The following is a 27,977-nucleotide window of genomic DNA, read 5'->3' as shown; positions in this document are numbered from 1 at the left end:
TTTAAAAATTTCAGATGTTATCATTATTATTAAATTTGTATTGTTTAGATTTCAATATTATTTAATTATTTGATTATTTGACTGAATTATCATTCAATTATTTAAACTTAATTATTATTAAGGAAAAACAATTGAGTCCTGCTGAATTGACTGGAATCAACCCTGGCAATATGATTCATACTTCAACTTTGCTCCTAGGGAAGTGCCTGCTAAGCACTCTTTGAATTTTTCATCCATTTCCTGGTTCTGAGTTCGACTCAACAAATTTTTCCAATCACCAACTTCACCTACAACACACAAAAAACAGTAGACCCAGACATCTGTTAGAATATTTCTTCACGATTTTACCACTTTTGGTGCAATATTTCACTCTGATATGTTAAAATGGACATATGAAAAATGTTTTACACTCTTTGTTTTTGTTTTTTGAGATGGTATCTCACTCTGTCGCCCAGGCTGGAGTGCAGTGGCATAATCTAGGCTCACTGCAACCTCCACTTGCTGGGTTCAAGCAATTCTTCCTTGCTTAGCCTCCTGAGTAGCTGTGATTACAAGCTCCCACCATCATGCCCAGCTAATTTTTGTATTTTTATTAGAGATGGGGTTTTACCATGTTGGCCAGGCTTGTCTCAAACCCCTGACCTCAGTTGATCTGCCTGCCTCGGCCTCCCAAATTGCTGGGTACAGGTGTGATCCACCGCACCCAGCCGAAAGTTTTACACTCTTAAAACTTAACGTAATTTCTGTCGTAAAATTAACAATGTCCATTGGGACTCCACCATCTGTGGTGTGGGAGGTGACATGCTTTCTTCCTCTTTTTTTTTTTTGAGACGGAGTTTCGCTCTTGCCCAGGCTGGAGTGCAATGGCACAATCTCGGCTCACCGCAACCTCTGCCTCCTGGGTTCAGGCAATTCTCTTGCCTCAGCTTCCTGAGTAGCTGGGATTACAGGCACGCGCCACCATGCCCAGCTAATTTTTTTGTGTTTTTAGTAGAGACGGGGTTTCACAATGTTGACCAGGATGGTCTCGATTTCTTGACCTCGTGACCCACCAACCTCGGCCTCCCAAAGTGCTGGGATTACAGGCGTGAGCCACTGCACCAGGCCGACATGCTTTCTTTACGTCATTTGGAGTAGCCACCAGCCTCAATGATCCCCTAACCCTACTTGTCTCCCAACACCTTGAACTTAAAATTCTACTTTTTGAGAATAGGTTTCTCTCTAAAGTCTCTTAAAGGCTTTAAATACCCTTTGAAAAATTAACATTTTATAGCAGGTTTTCATTAAGACCTCAGATACTGAAAGATTACTTTTTTCTTAAGGATCTTTTGATCATTTAGGTTGAGGTTATAAGTTCCATACTGCATAGCTATTGAAAGGTATGTTAATAAAGAGAGTTTAATGACATGAAGAAATGCTTACAATATATTAAGGGAATAAAAGAAAACACAAAACTGTTTATAAATGTCATCAGCTATGAAACATCACAGAGTAAGGGTGGAAGAAAATATGCCAAAAAGTTAAATCCACCTCTGGTGGAAGAAATTTGGACAATTTTAATACTTCTTCACATTTTTCTATGCTTTCTGAATTTTCTACAAGGAATATTATAAAATTTTAAAACTATTACTTTATTTACCTTAGAATTTTCCTATTCTGAATAGTACTTAATTAGCCATGTACAGAAAGGTTCTATTTCCAACCTCCTTAAAGCTAATAAAACAAGGCATACAAATGGGGGTTAGGAATCTAACCAAAGTTAGGTTTACATTCAATGTTCCACTCACAGTTTTTATTTTATTTTTTATTAATTTTTATTTTTTTTTCTGAGATGGAGTCTCCCTCAGTTGCCCAGGCTGGAGTGCAGTGGTACAATCTGGGCTCAATGCAAGCTCCACCTCCTAGGTTCAAGTGATTCTATTCTCCTGCCTCAGCCTGCCAAGTTGCTGGGACTGCAGGTGCATGCCACCACACCCACCTAGTTTTTGTATTTTTAATAGAGGTGGGGTTTCACCATATAGGCCAGGCTGGTCTCGAACTCCTGACCTTGTGATCCAGCCACCTTGGCCTCCCAAAGTGCTGGGATTACAGGCTTGTGCCACTGGGCCCAGCCTCGCAGTATATTTCAAAAACAAGTTTTCATTTGAAAAAGTATAGTAGAGTCATGTAGGCTTAGGCTTAAATCCTGACTCCACTGCTTATTAACTATGTGACAATGAAAAATTAATATTCCTGAGCTTTGATTCCTACATTTATAAAATCAAGAACTTCAGTGTTTTTTTATACAATAAAATGTAAGCCCAACAAAAAGTGTAATACATGATAGATGCCTGATGTTAGCTGTTGTTGTCCTTGCTGGTATATGTGCTACCTCTACATCTCATTATTTCATTATCTACTCAATACAAAATAACACTGGCAGTCCTTAAGCTATATTGTCATATATTTCCACAAGAATTTAGAATACTTTAATGAAATATAGTAAAAATAATCCATGTCAGAGACAACTCGTTGCCTATCAAATACTCATTTTCTCCTTCTTCCTCATTGACAAAACCCTCATTTTAATCGGGTGGTAATATGCCCAGCTTTAAAAAGTCACATTTCCCAGTCACCACTGCAAGGAAGGTGGCCAATGAAATGTAAGAAGTCATTGGTCAGGCTTGGTGGCTCACACCTGTAATCGCAGCACTCTGGGAGGCCAAGTCAGGCCAATCACCTGAGGTCAGGAGTTGGAGACCAGCCTGGTAAACATAGTGAAACCCCATGTCCACTAAAAATACAAAAATTAGCCAGGCATGGTGATGAGTTCCTGTAATCCCAGCTCCTCAGGAGGCTGAGGCAGGAGAATCACTTGAACCCAGGGGGTGGAGGTTGCAGTGAGCTGCAATCACACTACTGCACTCCAACTTGGGCGACAGAATGAGACTCTGTCTCAAAAAAAAAAAAAGAGAGAGAGAAAGAAGAGAAAGAAGTCATTGGCCAGGCATAGTGGTTCACACCTGTAATCCCAGCACTTTGGGAAACGAGTTTGAGACCAGCCTGGCCAATATGGTGAAACCTGGTCTCTACTAAAAATGCAAAAAAAATTAGCCAGGCATGGTGATGTGCACAGGAATCTTTTGAACCTGGGAGGCAGAGGTTGCAGTGAGCCAAGATTGTGCCACTGCACTCCAGCCTGGGCAACAGAGCAAGATTCTGTCTCAAAAAAAAAAAAAAAAGAAAAGTCACTGATGGGGCTTCCAGGAAAGTTCTTTTAAAAAGGCTCACTCAGCTAATACGATTCTGCCTTTTGCCCACTCACTTTCTCCTATCTGAATTTGAACATAATAGTTGAGCATCAGCTGCTATCTTGTTTTCAGAAGGTGATTAATCACAAAGGACTCTCAACAGCAGATAGGAGTCTAAAAGATTATATATGGGGCTGCCAGTTACTGAGGCAGAGAAAAATGAAACCCTATCCTATTTAAGATGAAATTATTTGGATTACCTTTTGTGTGCAAAGTCAGTCCCTAACTGATACAATCCTAGAAACCAATGCAACTTTACCTTTGCGGAAAAGGAATGGACCGACAGCACCGTGTGTGTTCTGAGATTTCGCTCGCATTGCTTGGAAAGTGCTCTGGACTGAGATAGTTTGAATTTGCTCCCCAGTTAGAAAGAATCCCAAGAACTCCGAAATCTGTTTTATTCCAGCAGCCAGATGCTGTAAAAAAAAAATTTCTTAAAGATAAACTTCTATGGGAATTGTTCTCTGCACTAAGACAGACTTTTTAGCCACTGGAGTTATTAAGCCTAACTCCCTAGCTCATCTGTTTATCCCTCCCTTTAAACTTAGAGTACTTTTATCCTCTTAGATAAGTATTGAGATATCTCTATAAGATATTCTGTATTGGTTATACTTTGTAGTTTCAACTTATGACTCTTGTTGAACTTACCAGATTAATAGTTTTTTAGTATGTAAATAACAGTAACATTAATTTACAGCTTATAATTCTAAATTATAATTAATCTAGAATAATATTAATTGTATTTTAAAAGCACCAGTCTAGACCAACTGAGGAAATTAATGTATTTCTATGTACTCCTTTGAATTATCTTTTTTTCTGAATTCTATTTATAGCTAATGTTTAATTCCATTAAGAAAGTCTAGTTTTTAGAATCATACAAACTTGAAGGAATTTTTTTTTTTTTAGACAGGGTCTTGCTCTGCTGCCCAGGCTAGAGTGGTTCAAGGGCACAATCATGGCTCACTGCTGCCTCGACTACCTGGGCTCCAGCCATCCTCCTACCTCAGCCTTCTGAGTAGCTGGTACAACAGGTGTGTGCCATCACATATGGCTAATTTTTGTATTTTTGTAGAGACGGGGTTTCACCATGTTGCCCAGGTGGCTCTCATAGTCCTTAATAGACCAGTGCATAATATGAATCTCCAAGAAAGCAGGCTATAGAATACAGCAGTTCCTAAATCTATTTAAATAAACAACCTCCTCCCAGACCTCAAGAAATAATTACGAACAGCTGGGACAACACTGGCAGTCTTTAGTGAATGAGTTTCAGAAACATTATTCTAAACTAGAATTAATAGGTTGATATTATAAAATGCATTCTATAAACACAAAAAATAGATTAAACCACACTTTTTTTTTTTTTGAGATGGAGTTTTGCTCTCGTTGCCCAGACTGGAGTGCAGTGGTACGATCCTGGCTCACTGCAACTTCTGCCTCCTGGATTCAAGCAATTCTCCTGACAGCCTCCCGAGTAGCTGGGATTACAGGTGCACACCACCATGCCCAGCTAATTTTTGTATTTTTAGTAGAAACAGGGTTTTACCATGTTGGCCAGGCTGGTCTCAAATTCCTGATCTCAGGTGATCCTCCCGTCTTGGCCTCCCAAAGTGCTGGGATTACAGGTGTAAGCCACCACACTGGCCTAAACCACATTTTTTTTTTTGAGATGGAGTCTTGTTCTGTTGCCCAGGCTGGAGAGTACAATGGCTCGGTGTCTGCTCACTGCAACCTCCACCTCACGGGTTCAAGTGATTCTCTTGCCTCAGCCTCCTGAGCAACTGGAATTACAGGTACCTGCCACCATGCCTGGCTAATTTTTGTATTTTTAGTAGAGATGGGGTTTCACCATGTCGGTCAGGCTGGTCTCGAACTCCTAACCTCATGATTCACATCCACCTCAGCCTCCCAAAGTGCTAGAATTACAGGCATGAGCCACCATGCCAGGCCTAAACCACACTTTCTTTGTATAAGAATGTAATAGAAGACTGGTGTTAGAAATTCGATTACGTTAAGGAGCACTTGACACTCCCTTCCCTTTAACATGCCTACTCCACTGAGATTGCAGGACTCTGCTGTCCTTGCTACCTCAGTAGCTACCCCTTCCTGGTCTCCTTTGCTTTTTCCCCAAACTCTTTAAATTGGTGGGCTCCAAGTTTCAGTTCTTGGTCGCCTTCTCTATCTGTATACCCAGGTATATATTTCCATGACTTCAAAGCACATCTATGTGTCAGCGATTCCCAAATTTCATCTATGGCCCAGAACTCTCTCTACTTGCAAAACTTGTATGCCCAACTGCCTACTTGACCTCTCAATTACAATGACTAATAAACATCTCTAACTTAAGGTGTCCAAAACCAAACCTCTGATTTTCCCCACAGTCCTTCACCTGCTGCCATCTCCCACTCAACTGATGACAACTCAACCCTCAATATTATTGGTCAGGCTTACTGTGACTTCTCTCCTTCTTTTACCACTCTCCCCTCCATCCAATTCAGCAGCAAATCCTGTTGGCTCTTCCTTCAACATTTGTCCAGAATCCAACCTCTTCTTATCCCCTGCATGCCCCTTCTTGGCCTAAGCCACCATCTTCCTTTGCCTGGACTATTGCAGTGCCCTCTTCACAGCTCTCCTAGCATTCACTTTACACCAGTTCATTCTCACACCCAGCCAAAATGATCCTGTTAAAAACACTTCTGCTCCAATCACTCCTCTGCTCAGATCCCACAGTGGCTTCCCACTTTCCTCAAAGTGAAAGCCAGAATAAATGGCCTGCCACTCTATCCCTCATAGCCCATCCTACCTCCTTGACTCTGTCCTTACTGGCGGTTCAGCCCTGTTTTATTCCTACTAACTCAGGCATATCTGCTGTGTCTTAATCTCACCAGGACTATCCCAGCCTTTGCTCCAGTTGATTCCCTCTGCCAGAAATGCTCTTTCCCAGTTACCTACACAGCTCACTCCTCCAGTTCCCAGAGATCTTTGCTCAAATCACATCCTCTCAATAAGGTCTCTCCTAACCTTCTTTTTTTTTTTTTTGATACTGGATCTTACTTGTCACCCAGACTGGAGTGTGGGGTCCTAATCATGGCTCACTGCAGCCTCCATCTCCTAGGCTCAAATGATCCTCCTGTCTCAGCTTCCTGAGTAGCTGGTACTACAGGCACATGCCTAATTTTTTTTTTTTTGAGATGGAGTCTCGATCTGTAGCCCAGGCTGGAGTGCAATGGCCTAATCTTGGCTCGCTGCAACCTCCACCTCCTGGGTTCAAGCAATTCTTGTGCCTCAGCATCCCGAGGAGCTGGAATTACATCTGCCACCATGCCTGGCTAACGTTTGTATTTTTAGTAGAGATGGGGTTTCACCATCTTGGCAAGGCTGGTCTTGAACTCCTGTCCTCGTGATTGACCCGCCTCAGCTTCCCAAAGTGCTGGGATTACAGGTGTGACCACCACGCCCAGTGCCTCTCAGCATTTTTAATTTTCTTTCATCAGCTATGCTGTTTCCTTTTTTCTCACACACTATATACATTTTAAAATTTATTGTGTTTATTATGTATCATTCTTTCTTTCCACTTTCTCCAACTAGCATGCAACCTATTCCAGGGCAGCGATCTTTCTCTGGTCTATTCATTGATGTATCACCAGGGCCTAATCAGTGAACAATCACTCACTAGATATTTGTTACATCAATAAACAATTAAAAAAAAAACTTAACTGGATAAGTTAGTCCACAACCAAATGTAAGTTCAATTAAATCAACTGAGACCTACCTATTTATTTTCATTGCAAATTTGAGCTATCCATCATAAAGGAAAAATACAGCAGTCACCTTTAGTAATAAGTTGCTAAGCATTATTTCATTTCTGTTAAATAAACACCCTAAGCGTGTATGCATGGTTTGATTTTCCTTTTCCAGCACTGTACCATATATCTGGAAAGTTTTTAAAAATTGAACACTGTATTTGTTCATATAATCAGACATTATAAGTAAGTGCTCTCTGCTGTGGTTTACAATAAATATTGCTCTAAAATATCATAATAGTCTCACCTCTTTCAGGTCTTCGTATAATATGAACTTAACATTGTCGTCATCAAGATGTTTGTTCCAATTAATTGCAAAATCGAAATAGCTTCCCCAAGAAACTAAAAACACAGGGGGGAATGCTTTAAGAAATTTTGAATAACTGAGGTTAAAATGATGATTTATGCTATAAAATATAAACTATACATATGTGTATATGCTTGAGACGTATTTATGTTATTGTAAATCCTGGCCACCAAAAAGCTGACATGAATCAGTCCCATTGTCTAAATTTCTATTCATTTTTGTACCTTTTGAAACAGTTTTCATAAATAACACAAAATTCAGCAAGTTATAAAAGTGATTTATAAAGACTACGAGACATTCAGGAGTATTCAGGTGGATAAAAACATTCAGAAATAGTGAATGACACATGAAAGCCAACAGAGATAATTCTAGAAAGAAATTAGAAAGATATTTTCTGGACTATCCTTGTTCAATAAAAATATATAATTTTTAATACATATAATTTTAAAAAGCAAAAGAAACAAATGAAATTAATTTTAATGTTCTACTCCACTTAACCCAATTTATCAGATATTATTCCACCACATAATCAACAAAAATCTATGAGTGAAACATTACATTTTTTAAATAGTCTAAATCTTCAAAAACCATTGAGTATTAGACATATACTGAGAATCTCAATTTGGATGCTGAATTTTTATTGAAAACACTTGATGTATATTTAGATTCAATAAAACTTATAATTTAAAAAGTATATTCACATACCCAATTTATTACAAACTTACTTATGTTTTCCAGTAACTGAATTGTATATCCATTTAAAAATTTGAATTAAAAAATTTTTAAATGAAAAATTTAGTTGCTTAGTTGCACCAGTCCTGTTTCAAGTGCTCAGTTGTCACATATGGCTGGTGGCCACCACATTGAGCAATGCAGTTCTAGACAATGATCAGCTGTGCTGTTTACTGGCTGTGTGACTTTGAGCAACTCCCTAAAACTCTCTATACCTTAGATTCCTCATCTGTAAAATGAGACATTATGAGACTTAAATGAATTAACACACTTCAAATGCTAAAAACAGTGCCTGCTTCATAGTATCACTCCATAGCCTTTTTTTTTTTCTTTTTTTTTGAGACAGAGTCTTGCTATGTTGCCCGGGTTGGAGTACAGTGGTGCGATCTTTGCTCACTGCAAGCTCTGCCTCCTGGGTTCAAACAATTTTCCTGTCTCATTCTCCTGAATAGCTGGGACTACAGGCACATGCCATCATGCCTGGCTGATTTTTGTATTTTTAGTAGAGACAGGGTTTCACCATATTGGTCAGGCTGGTCTTGAACTGCTGACCTCAGGTGATCCACCCACCTCAGCCTCCCAAAGTGCTGGGATTACAGGTGTGAGTCACCACGCCTGGCCTCAATACCCATTACTATTGTTATTATTAGTATTATCATGATCATCATTATCATGAAGCCCTTGCTTTGAGCCAGGCAGTTTTATGTATTTTATTTGCTGCTGCACATACCGTAAGTTACCTACTCATTATCTAATACAATCTAACCAAACCCTGATGATTTGGGTCTAAGCTGATCATGAGAATTCTGTTTCTCCATTTCCTGCCTTCCTTAGAGCTGTAATTGGCCACATGAAATGGTTCTGCCCAGTGAGACACAAGCAAGAGTCTACAGGAAGGTTTCTGGCAAAATTATTGCTGTGTGGAACTAAGGAACTGTGGGAAGTAGAAAAGTTCCTCTTCAAAGTTTTCTTTCTTATTAAAGAATAAATCCTTCTTGCTTTTTGCTAATAACTCTTTGTTAAGCCCTTTCCTATGTAGCTGTTAGACATGCTTATAGGCACATAGTATATTCTACGTCCTTGTACTTTAACGTATATATCTGTGCTGGATGTGCTCACAGGCATGTCTCAGCTTGCAGTCTATATCCCTTCCTTATTTAAACTTCTCTATTGCTATTACCTGTTTAGAAAAGTTTTAAGTTATTAGCCAATCAGGTTTTAGTTTAGATTGTGAGGTCTGGTTCTAACCAATGGAGATCAGACATAGCAGTAAGGACAACCCCAAATGTGTATGGGATAAATATGTCTGCCTTTCCTTTGTTCATTGTACTCTTGTGGCAAAATAGCTAGTGAGGGTACCTTTCCTGTAGGAAGTAAAAATTGTTTTGCTGAGAGATCCTTTTTTTTTTTTCTTTCTCTTTTTGGTAGAAACACTGAAAACTAGATCCTTTGTCTCAGTGCTGATTTTTCTTTGTAGCACCGAGCATCTATTTCCAACAGGAACACATTTGGCTGCTGCTATCCTTCCTCCTTTTTCATGACCTAAAGGTGATGACCAGAAGGATAGTAGGCAATTTCAGGGTATATTGTAAAAAGTATGAGAGAGAGGCCAAGGGAATATCAGAGGTACAGGCCAGAGATCCCGGGAACCAGCTGCTTACCTTCAGACTTCCTCTTAAATGAGAAAAACAAACTTCTCCAAGGATGGATAGGGAAACAAAGAGTCCCTAAAATAGATTGTCCCACAGATGACAAGTTTCTCATCATCATTGACAATAACACGGAGGGAGGACATTATGTTAACCAAAATAATCCAGACACAAAATGGAACCTGGGCAATATAGTGAGGCTCCATCTCTACAAAAAGAAACAAAATCAGCGGAGCATGGTAGTACATGCCTGTGGTTCAGCTACTTAGGAGACTGAGGATCACTTTAGCCCAGAAGGTCAAGGCTGCAGTGAGCCGCACCGCTGCACTACAGCCTGCGTGACAGAGTGAAACCTTGTCTCAAAAAAAAAAAGTAAAGAGAAGAATACCGCATGATCTCACTTATATGTTGAATCTTTGAAAAGTCAAATACATAATAGAGAGTAGGATGGCGGTTACAGGGGTGCGGAATGGGAGGAAATGGGAAGATGTAAGTCAAAACGTACAAACTTGCTGTTATGTAGTTATGAATTAATCAGTTATGAGTGTCTTGAGATCTAATGTACAGCATGAAGATGACAGTTAATGATATTGTATTTTACACTATGTAATATTTGTTAAAAGAGTTAGATTTTAGGTGCTCTTACTAAACACAAAAAGGTAATTGTGTGACATGATGAATATGTTAATTTGCTTGATTGTATTCATCATTTCATTATGTATATGGTGAAACATCATGTTGTACACCTTAAATATATACAGCAAAAAATAAATTTAAAAAAAAGTAGACCTGTGAACTGACAACAGCTTCTCCTTTAGGATCACTGGGCTTTAATATCCCATCTAATACACTGTAGAGACTCAAAAGAGCACTAATAAAAGAAATCAGTTACTGGTCTCTGGCCACTATACCCATGGATGTAGAGTCACTGCCACTTACAAGCATTGGCAAGTGATTTAGCTTTTTTTTTGAGACAGAGTTTCACTCTTGTCGCTTAGACTGGAGTGTAATGATACCATATCTGCTCACTGCAACCTCTGCCTACTGGATTCAAGCGATTCTCCTGCCTCAGCCTCCCAAATAGCTGGGATTACAGGCATAAGCAACCACGTCCAGCTAATTTTTGTATTTTTAGTAGAGATAAGGTTTCACCATGTTGGCCAGGATGGTCTCGATCTCTTGACCTCATGATCCACCCGCCTTGGCCTCCTAAAGTGCTGGGATTACAGGCATGAGCTACCATACCCAGCCCCAAATTAGTTTTTAAAACAGTAATGCATTGAATTGTTGGATACCCAGAACTAATAGTGCTATAACAGTTCATTCAAATGTAACTTTTTGGTTCCCAGATCTACCTAAATCTTCTTCCTTTACCCTAAAACACATTTGGGTTTTCACATGTATGTGGTCGTCTGATCAAGTAAGAATTCTTTTACCAATAGCCATACCTTGTCCTTTCATGAACTGTCTGAAGAATTCATCCCAAGAGCCGTAGCTTGGAATATCAGGGACATCATTATGGAAATGGAAAAAAGATACTGCTGTATCTTTAGGGTTTCGAAATATCACCAATATCTAGGGAATAAAAACTGAGTTAATTTATTTAGGGCTATGTTTTGAAATTTGGAAAATTGAAAGGGTGAGCAATATCATCGTGTCCACTCATGTATTACATAATTGTGTTAATATATATAGAGAGAATGACAGCAGGAAATTGAGGAACAAGAGGTGGCTGATGAGGAAATCTGGGGAAAAGAGAGAGAGAAAGAAGAAAAAGACTGATATTGTAGCAGCGGATTTTTGCTAATGAATTTAGGTAATAAGATGCATAGAAGATGTAAAAAGGAAAAAAAGAGCAAGCTCACTAGGATAATTACAAGAGTATGATCTGAAAGCTTAAACCCCCAAATAAAAATTACAAATAATGGGAAGGATGACAAAAATAATTTTAGAGTTGGTAGGAGAAGATTAAAAATGACAAAGAACACTCTCTGGGTACGATGTTTATGGGTGAGTGATGAAAAAGAATGTCTGAATTCCTGTATCTGTCTTCTCTGATAAGAAAAGCATTCCTTTGGGCTGTGTGTGGTGGCTCACACCTGTAATCCCAGAATTTTGGGAGGCCGAAACAGGTGGATAACCTGAGATTAGGAGTTTGAGGCCAGCCTGGCTAACATGGTGAAACCCCATCTCTACTAAAAATACAAAAATTAGCTGGGCATGGTGGCGTGTGCCTATAATATCAGTTACTCAGGAGGCTGAGGCAGAATTGCTTGAGCCCAGGAGTCGGAGGTTGCAGTGAGCCCAGGTCGCACCATTGCACTCCAGCCTGGGAGACAGGAGTGAGACTCTGTCTCAAAAAAAAAAAAAAAAAAAAAAAGTGTTCCTTTGGATGAGTAGTGTGAAATAACCATTGTAAAGAGCAGACTGAAATTCAAGAGAATGTAAAGGCTGCAGAGGATCACACATCTGCTCCGAGTTCAGCTTCTGCCCTGAAGCCTTCCATTTCGAGAACTGAGGAAATTGGAGGACACATGATCCAGCATGTTCCTGAATTCTGAGGAATCCGAAAACATGTGAGGCCAGACAACTAGAAACAGGCAGAAGTCATTTTGCTTTCAGAAAGGGGAAAGGTGGATTTTGCAAAGTGCAGATTTGTGATATTCACTTTCATTTGGGAGAGGTCCAGAACTGACTAAAAACAAGATTTGGAGCCACATAAAACAGTAATCAACAGGGAGCAACATGAGTCCTCTAAGAACAAGTCAGCTAACACCCGGATTTTTTCAACATGGTCTTTAGATTAGTAGGTGGAGTGGCTTATGATTTCTTTTTCAAATAAAGTAAGAATGTAAGCCAGAAGTAGGAGCAGTTAGGCATATAAAACTGACTGGGGGCCGGGCATGGTGGCTTATGCCTGTTATCCCTGCACTTTGTGAGGCTGAGGCAGGTGGATCACTTGAGGTCAGGAGTTCAAGACCAGCCTGGCCAACATGGGGAAACCCTGACTCTACTAAAAATGCAAAAATTAGCCAGGTGCAGTGTTGCGCACCTGTAATCCCAGCTACTCAAGAGGCTGAGGAAGGAGAATTGCTTGAACCTGGGAGGCAGAAGTTGCAATGAGTGAAGATTGTGCTATTGCACACTCCAGCCTGGGCAACAGAGCAAGACTCCATCTCAAAAACAAACAAACAAACAAACCAAAAAAAAACTGACTGGGTACTCACGTACAAAGGAGGCTAAATAGTTAATTAACTAATATAAACCTTCCAGGAGGTCTTTAATAAGCCTTTTTACCATCTTGGCTGTGTGATAGCTGATGTTTTAATGAATGATTTAGGTAAAGATATAGAAGCTATATTTATCACATTTGTAAATAACATGAAAGTGGGAGGGAATCAGGATCTCAAAATACCTTGTCTGTCTAAAGAATTTAACTAACAGAATAAAATTGAGCTGAGATCATGGGTCTGGATCTTGTCTTGTGCTTAGATCCAACACTCACCCCTGCCCCCAGTCCAAATATAGTAGATTCTTGTCATTTAAAGGTTTTATATTCGAGGCTTTAACTACCACTCAGTTGCCCTGGCTTGTAGCAGTTTGTAAGTTTATGAAGACATAAATTGGAATGTGAGGGCTAATTGGCTGGAGTAGGAACAAATTCCCCACATCAACGTCTTGCCTCCCTGCTGTTGCTCTTGTTTTTTGTTTGTTTGTTTGTTTTCTTTGGTTGTTGTTTTTTGAGATCGCTCTTGTCACCCAGGCTGGAGTGCAAAGGCACGATTTCAGCTCACTGCAACACCTGCCTCCTGGGTTCAAGCGATTCTCCTGCCTCAGCCTCCTGCGTAGCTGGGATTACAGGCACCCACCACCATACCCAGCTAATTTTTTTTGTATTTTTAGTAGAAACAGGGTTTCACCATGTTGGCCGGGCTGGTCTTGAACTCCTGACCTCAGATAATCCACTCGCCTCAGCCTCCCAGAGTGCTGGGATTACAGGCGTGAGCCACCGCACCTGGACTGTTGTTTTTGAGATTGTCTGACTCTGTCACACAGGCTGGAGTACAGTGGCACAATCTTGCTCACTACAACCTCTGCCTCTGGGGCTCAAGCAATCCTCCACCTCAGCCTCCCAAGTAGCTGAGACTACAGGGGTGTACCACCATGTCAGGGTAGTTTTTGTATTTTTTTTTTTTAAAGATGGGGTTTCACCATGTTGGTCAGGCTGGTCTTGAACTCCTGACCTCAGGTGATTTGCCTGCCTTGGCCTCCAAAGTGCTTGGATTACAGGTGTGAGCCACTACGCCTGGCCTAATTTTTGTATTTTTTGTAGAGCTAGGAGTCTCACTGTGTTGACCAGGCTGGGCTTGAACTCCCGAGCTCAAGTGATGCTCCTGCCTTGGTCTCCCAAAATACTGTGTTGATATTGCTTTTTTCTTGCCCTTGTATTCTTACAAAAGTAAAACTCTGTTCAAAAGCCTGCATACCCCACATCCAACGCTTTATAAATTACTTCAGTTCTGTTTATTATAGAGACACTAAGGAAAAATATGTTCACTGCATTAAACGGGAAATTATGTGTTAAAATCATATTTCAGACATATAGATTCTCAATATAAGGAAAAAATATTTAACAGCACTATTTAAAGTTGGATTAGGGGGTACAGATCTTTGTCACTGGAGGTGCTCAATCATGGTCCAGCCACTTAGTGAAATTCAAACATCCAATGGGAATTACTGTAGATGACCTGTAAGATATTTTAAGCTGTTAGGATTCTTGTGTCATGGCCACAAAGCTGCTCCTTCTAAACCTTCACTTCCCTAACATTTGCTTTCTGACTTTTCCTTTCTTCTATTGCTTCCCCTCCTACCTGTTGCCATTGAAATTGTAGTTACCTTTACAGTTTTCCTCTTTTGCCTTCTTTGCTCTTACTTCACTATTCTCCCATTCTTCTTGCTAGCGTCAGCATGAGTTTAATTTTTTTTTTCTTCTTGAGACGAGGTCTCACTCTGTTGCCCAGGCTGGGGAGCAGTGCAAGATTTTGGCTCACTGCAACCTCCGCCTCTTGGGTTCAAACGATTCTCCTGCCTCAGCCTTCCAAGTAGCTGAGATTATAGGCACGTGCCACCACACCTGGATATTTCTATAAGGTTGGGGTCAAAGTAATTGCAGTTTTTGCCATTAGAAGTAATGCAAAAACCGCAACCACTTTGGCGCCAACCTAATATTTTTTGTAGAGATGGGGTTTCACCATGTTGGCCAGGCTGGTCTTGAATTACTGACCTCAAGTGATCTGGCCGCCTTGGCCTCCCAAAGTGCTGGGATTATAAGTATGAGTCACCATGTCCAGCAGGGAGTGTAAATATATATTTTTTTTAATTCTCCTCCTCCACCAGGAGTGTAAATCTTGATTGTAACTAATTCAAATCATTTTCTTCTGAGAAAGAAAAAAAGATACCAGGAAATAAGGAATAGAGGGGAGATCAGGTCAGAGGAAATAAAAAAGTTTGGGTAAAAAGTAGTAATGATAAGAAATATATCAATACTGATTAATAAAACATGTTTAAACAAATGGTAAGAATAGTCAAATCACGTATAGTCCTGCATGCATTGCTGTGAAGTTTGTAACTATATGTGAAATTGAGAAATAAAATAGTTTTGGCCCGGTATGGCGGCTCATGCCTGGATTCTCAGCACTTTGGGAGGCCTTGGCGGCTGAAGGATCTCTTGAGGCCAAGACTTCAAGACAGGCCTGGGCAACATAGTGAGATGCTGTCTCTATAAAAAATTTAAATAAAATTTAAAAAATAGTTTTAGGCCTCAGGTAAATAGTGCTCACCAGAAAGAAAAAAAGGAATATTTTTTTTCTCATTTTACTAGATTGTATTTTTTTTGTTGTTAAACACTCTACATATTCTAGTGGGATTCTGAAATTTACTTACTGTAAAACAGATTATGGCCGGGCACGGTGGTTCACGCCTATAATCCCAGCACTTTGGGAGGCCGAGGCGTGTGGATCACGAGGTCAAGAGATGGAGACCATCCTGGTCAACATGGTGAAACCCCATCTCTACTAAAAAAAAAATACAAAAATTAGCTGGGCATGGTAATGCGCACCTGTAGTCCCAGCTACTTGGGAGGCTGAGGCAGGAGAATTGCTTGAACCCAGGAGGCAGAGGTTGCGGTGAGCCGAGATCGCGCCATTGCACTCCAGCCTGGGTAACAAGAGTGAAACTCCGTCCCAAAAAAACAAAAACAAACAAACAAAAAAGATTATAACATACATTTTATTCTGGCAGGGTGTGGTGGCTCATGCCTCTAATCCCAGCACTTTGGGAGGCCGAGGCAGGCAGATCTCAAGGTCAGGAGATTGAGACCATCCTGGCCAACATGGTGAAACCCTGTCTCTACTAAAAACACAAAAAAATTAGCTGGATGTGGTAGCATGCACCTGTAGTTCCAGCTACTCAGAAGGCTGAGGCAGGAGAATTGCTTGAACCTGGGAGGTAGAGGTTGCATCGAGCTGAGATCGTGCCATTGCACTCCAGCCTGGGCGACAGAGTGACACTCCATCTCAAAATAAATAAATGAAACATTTTATTCTATGCATATGTTTTATATTCTTGTTGAAAATGCATTTGACTGCAACTATAGCAAATAGATGTGAAGAAAGAAACAATAACAAAAAACCTAAATGTCACACTTCATTTATTAAACTTCTATGGGGAGGAGCAAACTCATGATATACTTCCAAAAAACCTGTATCTATACATAGAGATTTCAAAGAATTATCAGTAGGAAAGGACACTCACCTTGGCTTTATTCTTGAAGATAGACCCAAGTAATTTGTCATAGTGGAGGTGAGTTGCCAAAATCCTTGGTGATGGAAAGTTTTCCATTCTCTTAAAAATATATACAAAAAGGTGAGCGTGTGTGTGTGTGTGTGTAATCATCAAACTCATTGCAAGTTTGGTATCTAAATGATAGTTTCTAGCACTACTGTCACTATATCTTCTACTACTCCTCCATTATTTTTTTTTTTTGCGACAGAGTCTCACTTTGTCGCCCAGGATGGAGGGCAGTGGTGTGATCTTGGCTCACTGCCACCTCTGCCTCCTGGGTTCAAGCGATTCTCCTGCCTCAGCCTCCCAAGTAGGTGGGATTACAGGTATCTGCCACCATGTGGGGCTAGTTTTTGTACTTTTAGTAGAGACATGGTTTTGACATGTTGGCCAGGCTGGTCTCGAACTCCTAACCTCAGCTGATCCTCCCATCTCAGCCTCCCAAAGTGCTGGGATTACAGGCATGAGCCACCATGCCCAGACAATTTTCTTTAATTTCTATTTTCTTACTTTGTGGAGATCAGGAATGAAGAATCATAAATAAACAAATAATTAACATATTATTGAATTTCTTTGTTGTATCCTGCTTACCATTTCCCAATCGTTTTTGTATTTTTTTAAATTACCTTTTCCCACAATTATATAAAATCCATTTTGTTTAAGACAGCTCAAAATTTGAAATCTATACTTTCATTTAATTTGGATCTCTTCTATATTCAAGGTCTTTAACAGAAATAGTCAAGTCTTTTCACAGTTCCTGCAAATCCATTTTTAGCATCTAAATCTTTCTGTTTAACCAACTAAAACTCTAGGCAATAAAATATCTCAGTGGAACCTGAAAGTACAGAGTTCCTTAAATATCTGAGAAATGTTTTATGAGAGAAATTCTTGTTAGTATATGGACTAAAGTGATTGATTCTTTTTCTGTAATCTATTTCTATAGATAATTTTGAAGATAAAATTATCAATTTGATCTGCCAGGATTAAGGGTTTTCACTTATAATCAGATCATTAGTATATGTTATACAGGGAAGCAAGGCTTCAAGATTTTTTTGGAGATGGAGTTTTGCTCTTCTCGCCCAGGCTGGTGTGCAATGGCGTGATCTTGGTTATAGCAAGTTATTCTCCTGGGTTCAAGTTATTCTCCTGCCTCTGCCTCCCAAGTAGCTGGGATTATGGGCATGTGCTACCATGCCTGACTAATTTTGTATTTTTAGTAGAGATGAGGTTTCTCCATGTTGGTCAGGCTGGTCTCGAACCCCTGACCTCAGGTGATCAGCCCATCTTGGCCTCCCTAAATGCTGGGATTACAGGTGTGAGCCACTGCACCCAGCACCAGCTTCAACTTTTTTTTTCTTTTTTTCTCTCCTAGTTTGTCTGCTTCTTGTGATTTCCGGCTTCAAGTTTTTAGTCCCACATCTGTATAGGTCACTCACTGGTTGGTTGCTGCTACAATGTAAATACTCATTGCAAGTGATACAAGGATATTCAGATGTTTGTAGCCAATTGTTCTATAAAAACTTAGTGGAGATCCCAACTCAAGCAAGGGGGCAAAAAATGAAAATTTAAAAATAAAACACAATTTAAATGAATGCTTTGGGCCTAAGTGGTGACTAGCAGCGTAAAATCTGATTTACACCTAATTGTACTTTTAAACATTTGAAGCATTTTCATACTCATTCACAACAATCCTCTCAAGATAATCTAACCCCCATTTTAGAGATTAAAAACAGGCTTTGAGGTTTTAAGCACTTTGTGCAAAATTGCACAGGTGGTTATTTTCAGATTAAGTAATAGAGTGTGGTTGCCGCTAAACTGCACAGCTGAAAGTTACTAAGAAGATTAGAAAAGCACCCAAGGGAAAAATGGAAGTCAACTGTAACAAAATTAGATGGCTATATAATATATGCTACTATGTTCATTCAAATGTGTAATAAATCCCAAAAGTAAGCAAGAGTAGACACCTTTTTTTTTTGAGACAGAGTCTCGCTCTGTCACCAGTCACCAGGCTGGAGTACAGTGGCGCAATCTCAGCTCACTGCAATCTCTGCCTCCTGGGTTCAAGCAATTCTCCTGCCTCAGCCTCCCTAGTAGCTGGGACTACATGGGACTACATGCCACCACACCCAGCTAATTTTTGTATTTTTTAGTAGAGACAGGGGTTTCACCATGTTGTCCAGGATGGTCTCCATCTCTTGACCTCATGATCCGCCCACCTCAGCCTCCCAAAGTGCTGGGATTACAGGTGTGAGCCACTGTGCCCAGCCAACTAGATACCTTATTTAGGAAAAATATGTATTCCAGAAAAGTTCTCTGTTAAGCAAATAATTGTTAAGTGAAGTTTATTTCACTGATTTCCATTTAAAAATAAAAGACATATTGGCCGGGGCAGTGGCTCATGCAGGTAATCCCAGAAATTTGGGAGGCTGAGGCGGGTGGATCACTTGAGGTCAGGAGTTTGAGAATAGCCTGTCCAATGTGATGAAACCCCATCTCTACTAAAAATACAAAAAATTAGCCAGGTGTGGTGGTACACGCTTGTAATCCCAGCTACTTGGGAGGCTGAGGCAAGAGAATTGTTTGAACCCAGGAGATGGAGGTTGCAGTGAGCCAAGATCATACCACTGCCCTCCAGTCTGGATGTTCTGTTGCAAAAAGAAAGAAGAAAAATTGAAAGCTGGATAAATGTTGGCATCATTACTAAAGATGATTTTAAGCAGTTTCCTTAGAAAAAGGTTATGCAAAGGCCTGAACGGAAGTCTATGGGCCTTTTCCTTTCTTTCCTATCTAGGACAAAGCTTCTTATTGCCCCTGCTGGCCCATCCTATGCCAGTGTTCCTAGGCCTGTCTTAGCTGAGCCTTCATCAGATTTGCTTTGGTACAGGTGACCCTCCCAGGTCCTTTGTTGCCATCCAGATCCAGGACTCAGCACTCACCCCCAAACCGCCCTTCCCGACTCTCTGAACACCTATCTCCTTTACCAGGTATATTCCTGCTACTTTGGCCTAATCCACGGAAATGAGCTTCCTTCCATTTAGATTCCAACTTTCAAGTTTGCATTTGGCATTATACCAGTGTCTCAGTCATCTTCCAGATACTGTTCCCTAAGTCCTAGTCCAGTGGTTTTATGTAGTAGCTGAGTTCTGTCTGTCTGTTGGGAGTTTTGAAAGTTTTACTAGGCCGGGTGCGGCGGCTCAAGCCTGTAATCCCAGCACTTTGGGAGGCCGAGGCGGGTGGATCACGAGGTCAAGAGATCGAGACCATCCTGGTCAACATAGTGAAACCCCGTCTCTACTAAAAATACAAAAAATTAGCTGGGCATGGTGGCGCTTGCCTGTAATCCCAGCTACTCGGGAGGCTGAGGCAGGAGAATTGCCTGAACCCAGGAGGTGGAGGTTGCAGTGAGCCGAGATTGCGCCATTGCACTTCAGCCTGGGTAACAAGAGCGAAACTCTGTCTCAAAAAAAAAAAGAAAGTTTTACTGAGACTGTAGCTCCCCCTTGAATTCAGCCTTCCCTTCCCCGCTGCATTCTGGCATGTCTAGGAGTGGGGAGGGGCTGTCTTCCTTGTTCTTGTTCTGTGCAAGCACTGAAGTCCTGAGGCAGACCCTCCTCCCACACCTTACTTGCATTCCCTGGACAGGGAGTAGAACATCCTGCCTCACACCCAAGTTCCAGTTGTGAGTTGCAGTGTAAAATCTGGAAAGGTGAGTGATAACAGCTAGAGCGACCGTTATCCCCGTGACACACATCAGTGACTTACCCTCTTAGCTGATGCTTGATTCCTTCCCGTCCCTTACACACACACACGAATCATAACTGAGATAGGAAAATCAAAATCATGTCTGGCTCATGCTCATAATCTTAGCACTTGGAGAGGACAAGGCAGGAGGATCGCTTGAGCCCAGAAGTTCACTACCAGCCTGGGCAACAAAATGAAACCCTGACTCTGCAAAAAAAAATTTTTTATAAGTTAGCCAGGTGTACTGGCAAATGTCTGTAGTCCCAGTTACTCAGGAGGGTGATGCAGGAAGATCGCTTGAGCCCAGGAGGTCCAGGCTGCAGTGAGCCATGATCATACTCACTGCACTACAACCTGGGCAATGAAGTGAGACTCCATTTCAAAAAAAAATCATGCCTTACTAGAAAAAGACTGGTGATTAGCATCCTGCACAGGTCCGTGTCTTCAGAGATGAGGCTCTTCTGTTCATTTCCTGAGGTTTCTTAGCTTACTTTTCCCCTACTTAAAATAAAAAGAACAAAAACAGGCTGCCTATTTTTGTTCTGCCTATACAGTACAGTTGTTAAGAGCTCAAATTAGAAAGCTTGGGTTCAAATCTTGGCTCCATCATTTATTAGTTCCTTGACCCTGGGCAAGACCCTAGCAGTTCTATCTTTTGTGAGACGGTAATAAGGTTATTTTGCAATAGAATGAGATAATACCTGAAAAGTGCCGAGGATATGATAAGCACACAGTAAATTGCAATAATTATTAGTATTGTACTTTATAAACTGAAAACTAAAGAATCTCCAAACCAGAAGAAATATTTCTATGATAATTTGCCATAAGGTTAAAGGCTATTTGTACTAACCTGATATTTTTCTGAATCCCCGCATTCAAGAACTGGGAATTCTGGATATTCATACTTCTTTTTAGAAACAGCAAATATTAATTCACTGACAATGTGGAGAATCCAGTTTGAACCTATCAGAAAAATTGAGAATAAAAGCTCATTATGATGTCTTAATATAACAAAAGCATGCTACTTTAGCATACACATAATAAAAATTAAAATCTACAACCATTCTCTGATGTGTATATTTAGTTCTTCTGTATTTGCAACAACTTGGGCTATGGAAAGAAATAGTTTAACAGAAAACAGCATTTACCTATATTAATATAAAATTCAATTTATTTCTCAGGTGTCTCCTTTAACAAGGGACAATACTTCATTTTGAATACAGAATATGTTTCTTATAGAACACTGTTATGTTATAGAAATTGTTTATTACAAGTTAAACATATTATTTTACATTAAATCAGTACATATTTTCTACAGGAATCTATAATTTTTTGAAAATACAGCATCAGCTAAGAAAAAAGAAAAAATATTAAATGAGGTTGGCTTTAACAAACAACAGTAGAAAGAATTCAAAGCAGATGGTAGAAAGCAGGATAATTTAGATTCTTCGTGTCTTATTTTCCATTAGTGAATGATCTTTGTAAAGTCATTTGAGAAACTGAAGGAGTAGCATTTGATCCTGAAAAATAATTTATTACATGAAAATCATCATGTAAATTATAGAAGTGGCTGTACTGTAGTCCAGTCAGAAATCGAGACAAAATTGCTGCTACTGTCACTCCTCTTTGCCAACTGGACTTTCCCACATTCATGTTCCTCCCTTCCAGGCCTGCCATCCATTCTCCATCATGGCCTTTCCGCACAGAGCTCTTCCTGCAGACCCTGGGGTTTTTAAATCTAGCAGTTCTATTTACTGATTTTACAACCTATGTACTTAACTGCAGTGGCCCTCCTCCTCACTGATGCCCAGCCAGATTCCTGCAGTGAGGAACCGCCTTCATCCCACCTTTGTCTCACACCCTCCCCAACCTACTCACTATGAGAAGTGTACTTGTAGGAAAAGCCTTGTTATTTACCACACTTTGGATAAGATGCTACCACAATGTCATCATGTCTGGCTTCGAAGGTCTCCAGCGCTTGGAAAGTTTCTGAGGTGCACATGGTGATGGGGTAAGGAATCCCCTGATAGGTGAAAAATAAGTGAGAAAGTGTAGTTTCTTTAGATTTTTCTAAAGCTTCATCAATGTACTCAATAAATTTGGACTTATCGGCCATGGTGGCTCCCTGCTAATGAACCTGTTCTGTGAGTGTCCACAGGTAGTGATTGCTTTTAATGGAGTTATGCAGGGGCTGGAATAAAGGGCTCCTCCCAGTCACCTAATAAAAGCTATCATTTAATTCTCATCCACCCCACCCCTCACTTTTGCATATCCTCCTGGCAAAAGCTAAACCACAGGTGCAAAACGGGCTGAGGATCAGGGAATTACCCCCAGGGTTGATTACGTGACCATTTAGGCAACCTGCCCAGTGAAAGTAAGAGTGGAATCTCCTAATAGGAGAATATATATATTAAATATCTAATAATAGGCATTTAATCAGGCATGACATTTTTATTTCTTTTTTTTGCCCCCCCACCCCCACCTCTCCACCTTTTTGGCATGCAATTTTTCTACTAGAAATTCACAGAATGAAACTTCAGTTCTCTCCTGGGTTCATAGATTTCCACACACATCCTATGTGGTGTGACAAGGAAGCAGTGGGATTGTGAGGTAATTTGGTGGGGTGGAAAAGAGACCAGGTTTGGGGGCAGTCTTGGGCACTGTCGCTTACTGCCTCAATAGATTTACAAGTCTAAAGACCTGAGTATGAACCTTGACTCTACCATTTACTAGTTGTGTTACTCTGAGCTAATGATAACATATCTCTAAAAGTTTATGTAAAATTGTTAACAGTGGAAATGTATCTGAGTTACCCCGTATGGGTCTGCAGCAACCTCATTTCTTTCCTCCTTAGAAGAAAGAACTGGCTGAGGGCATAAGGCAGAAAAAGAGACTGAGGCAAGTTTCAGAGCAGGAGTGGAAGTTTATTAAAAAGCTTTAGAACAGGAAAGACAAGAAAGCACACTTAGAAGAGATCCAAGTGGGTTACTTGAAGAACAAGTGCAATGTTTAACCTTAATCCTAGGACTTTATAGGCTGGCCCACTTCCAGCATCTGACACCTCTTTCCCATGATTCTTCCCTTAGGGTGGGCTGCCCTCCTTACCTTCAGGAAGTGAGCATGTGCAGTGTGTTTAGGAAGCTGTACGCATGCCCATCTGAGGCTTTCTTCCCTTTTCCAGTGTAGTGTCCCCAGAAGGTCATACTATGTCATTGTGTCTCTTAAAAAAAAAAAAAAGAGCAACTGTCACAATTCCCATTTTGCTACAGGTACTTAGGCATGATTGGAGGCAGGAGAGGGCTCTCCCCCACCAGAAATGGGTGAGTGGCAGTGAGTTCCAGGGAGAGGCCATTTTCTGATGGTCCACACCTGTTTTACTTGGTTAATTGAATACAGATACCAGGGAAAAGCAACCCTGTTGATCAGGCTCTCTAGAGTGAGATGCCCACTCCCAAGGCCAGAGCCTTTCTCTAGCAGCCACTCTCCCCTTTTTCCTTTAGGTAAGTCGGCCCACACTTCCCATCTCCCTGCAGCTTGGTGTGGCCCGTGGCTAAAACAGCAAGTTGATGGCTCTCCAATCTTCTTTAGTCCCTTGCCCACACCTGGAAGGCAGACATTGTGTTGGCAAACCAGATTTGCTAATTGGGAGGAAAGCAGCACTCCAGGGGGTGGAAGGCCAACAAGACAGAGGAAACCTGGCTCACTGATGGCCTTGAGAAACAGAGCCACCCTCCCACGACTCACACTGTAGAACAGGCTTCCTTTTGACCTGTATGTGAAAGAGCATAATTGTGCATTTTGTTTGAGCCACTGAATTATTGGACTCTCAGCAGTTACAATTATAATTACTCAAAAGTGACAGCAGTTTAGCCTGTATCCTATCTGGTACATTTTCTGGGTCCAAATTTACTCTTTGACCTCTTGTTAAGTCAAATATCTATAAGAACCTAAAGTGCAATAAAAAATGCATAAATGTACAAAAAGTCAAATATCTATAAACACAGCCTGTATATTTCTTATTTCTCTCCCATTTTCTTCCCCACATCTTTCTTCTTACCCTTCTTCCATTTTTCTAAGAACGTAATTTTTTTTTTACTATATTTACCTTTCTCTGAATCAGTGTTTACCAATTAAGAAGATGACTTCCACTTATGCTTAGTTACCTAGCTGCAGTCATTCATGTATTAGTTAAAAGGATAGCTAACATTGTTGAGTACTTGCTCGTACCACATCACTGCCAAATTGCTAAGATTACAGGAATGATTTCATGTAATTTCCTAATACCCTTATGAAATGGGCGTTGCTTTGCTACCTTTTGCAGTTAGGTTAATTGAGGCCACAGGGGCTGAGTGACTTCTAGAGGACAAGAAGTGAGGGTTGGTGGGAGGAAAAGCAGGTTTAAATCAGAGAGCCAGCAAAGAGAGATGGTGAACTAGTGTTCTGAAGTACCACCTTAAAATTTAAAATTTACCATAGGGTTTTTAAGGGGGAAATGTATGGGAGCCGTGTGGGAGTGGTGCAGGATACAGGGTCTCTGTGTCTTGTTTCGATGGCTATCTTGGGTAATTGCCTGTTTGAAGGTCTGGTTGGCATTATCTTGACTTCAGCTCAACAGTAGTGGAGAAATTGTTTGCGATTCCCCCTAAGCATGAGGATTCTGCAATTGGGGCTCTGCATCTGGTTTGTTTCAAGATGGATTCTGGAATTTTTTTAACCAAGAAAACAAGTAGATAAACATGCATTGCCAGAGGAGAATGTCTGGAGGGGGAAGGAATGAAGGGGTAAGAGGGCAGGGAAAGGAAGTGAGTGATTAAAAAACATTTTAAAAGCTGAGGTTCTGGGGTGCAATTGCAGAGGCAGCCTTTGGAGGAGCTAGGATTGACAAGCAGTACAGCTAAGTCCAGGCCGAAAGACACTTACAGTGAGATCTCAGAGGGCATAGCTTTAATCGTTAGTGCCGGGGAATTCTTTGGTGCTTCTTTACCTGCTATGAGAAACAAGGCCATGGGACTTTTCACTGTAAAAAAATTCATTTTCATGAGGAGAGAGATTTTTATGACCACGAGGGCAATAAATGTCCTGGGTTCTAGTGAGGCAGGATGGCAATGCCCCCGCCTGGGCCCGGCTCAGCCTGGTGCCTGGGCCCGCCCATGTTACAGCTCATTCAGACCCATCACTCCAGGGCTGGCCCAGCCTGGCTGCTGCTTCCCATCCTGTGTGACTGCTGCAGGCACAAGCCACAGGCAGAAGGCCACAGTGTTACAGCCTTTTTTGTACCCGTATTTGGCAGATCCTGAGTTCTTGTCCTGCATCCAAGAAAAATGAGGTTATGCTGACAACTGAAGAGTGAGAAGGACAGATAATGGAACACTGAGGAATGGAACAGCTCTTAGTAGAGGGGGGACTCGAAGAGAGTAGACTGCCACCCTAAGGCAAGTAGTCCCCCTCCGCCTGAAGGCGGGTAAGAAAAAGGCTGTAATACTGTGTCCCCACCCTCCACCGGTGGAGGGCAGCCCCCACACATGAAGGGAAGTAGTAGCAGGGCCAGGCCACCCCGGGGGGGGGGGGCGGGGGGGGGGGCTGTGGGCTGGAGCGAGGCAATGGGACTAAAAGCTGTTAGCATGCTGTAACACCCCTTCTGGGGCTTGGAGTTGCTGGCATCCCTGTTTGTGTGTCACTATGTTCCCCCCCATCCAGACACCATTGCTCAAGGTGGAAGCAGGTCGTGGCATGGTCAGCCCAGCTGTGGGCTGAGTGTGGATCCCACCACAAGCACTGGATCTGGGTGGGAGCTTAAGCCAAGAGCAGCTGGTTGAGTTAGTTGGACAGGGTGCCTCCTGCAGTGAGCCCAGGGCCTGAGCAGGGGTGTCGCCCGCCTCAGAGGTTTCCGACTGGCTAAGCCGCTGAGAAAAATCCTGCATCACTAAAACATTTTACTTAATAACAACATTTTGGCTGGGTGTGGTGGCTCACGACTGTAATCCCAGCACTTTGGGAGCCTGAGGTGGCTGGATCACCTGAGGTCAGGGTTCCAAACCAGCCTGGCCAACATGGTGAAACTCTGTCTCTAGTAAAAATATAAAAATTAGCTGGGTGTGCAGGCACCTGTAGTCCCAGCTTCTTGGGAGGCTGAGGAGGTTGAGGCAGGAGAATCACTTGAACCTGGGCAGCAGAGGTTGTAGTGAGCCGAGATCACGCCATGGCACTGCAGCCTGGGCGACAGAGTGAGACTCCATCTCAAAAAAACAAAAACACCCCAGCATTTTGTGACAAACACTATATTCAATATATACATCAATTGTAAGATGCATTCCTATTTCAGAAACGTAAGCATATGGAAACCGTGCATCTTGGAATTGAGGAAACTATGTATCAACAGAAAGTATCTGAGCGGAGGTGGTGGATGTGTGAGAGTAGCTTTTTATTTCCATTTTACAGAGGGAAAAGAACTGGCCAGAGAGGGTTCCTAGGTAGGCATAGGTATCTGGGTTTCACTAGGTAGGTGAATATTTATTTTCTTAAAAAGCAGTATGTGAAAAGGCAAAATCAGAATATCTGAATATCTTAGTATTTTTGTATTTCTATACATCACTCCCACTTGAAGGCCTTCTTGCCTTACATAATAATGCAATGATATTCGCTGTGGTTGCGAAGGTGTATTTAAGAATTTCCTTCCCCCAAAAGAAAAGAGGAGCACGACTGAACTCCTTGCCAATATGCTTAGTGGGATTATCCCTCACATTATAAAGAGTGTTTCCCTCCCGTAAGGTAGAATTTAAGACATTAATTCCAACAAGGTTGTTGTTTGCTTGCTTCTTAATGAGTAAAACACTTAAAAAGACAATAGGTTGGATCTTGTTCCAACACGAATGCCTGTAATTATAGGAGGATTTAGGAGGCTCTTAGGGATTGGTAATGTGAACTCTGATTCTTGTTAGTTTGCCTAGGCTTAGGTCAACCTGTGAACTTTACGATTCTACATACTCAACTCTTGTCTGGCAAGCATAATGGAGGGAAACAGCATGAAGAATTACAGAATAACCTGTATTGTGTGATGTATTTGTACTGTCATACCTATGAGTGCAGGTGGGTCTCATGTTATATGAAGTCTTAGCTTCCTATTCAGCTCCTTGTGTCTTACCCATATTGGAGATAAATTACGGCAGACCTGTCAGGCTTTGCTGTTAAAACGTGTGCTCTGAATGAAGAGACCCCCCCCACCACCCAACAAACGGGCTTTGTGTGAGCAACAAGGCTGTTTATTCAACAAAGGTACAAGTGGGCTGAGTCCAAAAAGGGAGTCAGCAAAGGGCAGTGGGATGGGAGTTGGTTTTATAGGTTTGGGGTAAGCAGTGGAAAATTACAGATGTTATGGTTTAGGGTGGTTTTTTGCAGACTGGGAGGGGGTTGTAGGGTCTGGAGTCATGAGGTTGACCAAGGTCAGTTACAAAGTCCAATTGCCTTATCAATTAAGGCCGGAATAAGGAACAATAGAAGAATATCTCAAGTTAATTAGGTGCTGCAGGGATTGATCATTCTTCCTCTTTTCATGATCTTCCAGTTACTTCAGATTTTCTAATTCCAGGAGGCCATCAAGAAGTGTATGTGCAGGTCA

The 27,977-nt window shown here is 41.2% G+C and overlaps 1 protein-coding gene across 1 annotated transcript; it reads right to left on the bottom strand.

The window, feature by feature from the left end:
- Window positions 1-22,523, bottom strand: SULT6B1 (sulfotransferase family 6B member 1). The gene is made up of 7 exons (XM_002757855.6): window positions 22,280-22,523; window positions 21,213-21,325; window positions 16,592-16,681; window positions 11,227-11,353; window positions 7,338-7,432; window positions 3,550-3,706; window positions 1-287 (listed from the first exon to the last, which is right to left on the bottom strand). The coding sequence occupies exons 1-7, from the start codon at window positions 22,476-22,478 to the stop codon at window positions 157-159; spliced, it is 912 nt and encodes a 303-aa protein (XP_002757901.6). The 5' UTR covers window positions 22,479-22,523; the 3' UTR covers window positions 1-156.
- Between the last annotated feature and the right edge of the window lie 5,454 nt (window positions 22,524-27,977).

This window comes from Callithrix jacchus, chromosome 14 (assembly GCF_049354715.1).
Source record: "Callithrix jacchus isolate 240 chromosome 14, calJac240_pri, whole genome shotgun sequence".
Lineage (NCBI taxonomy): Eukaryota > Metazoa > Chordata > Mammalia > Primates > Cebidae > Callithrix > Callithrix jacchus.
The sequence above is the reverse complement of the archived record's forward strand: the minus strand, read 5'-3'. Positions and strand labels throughout refer to the sequence as shown.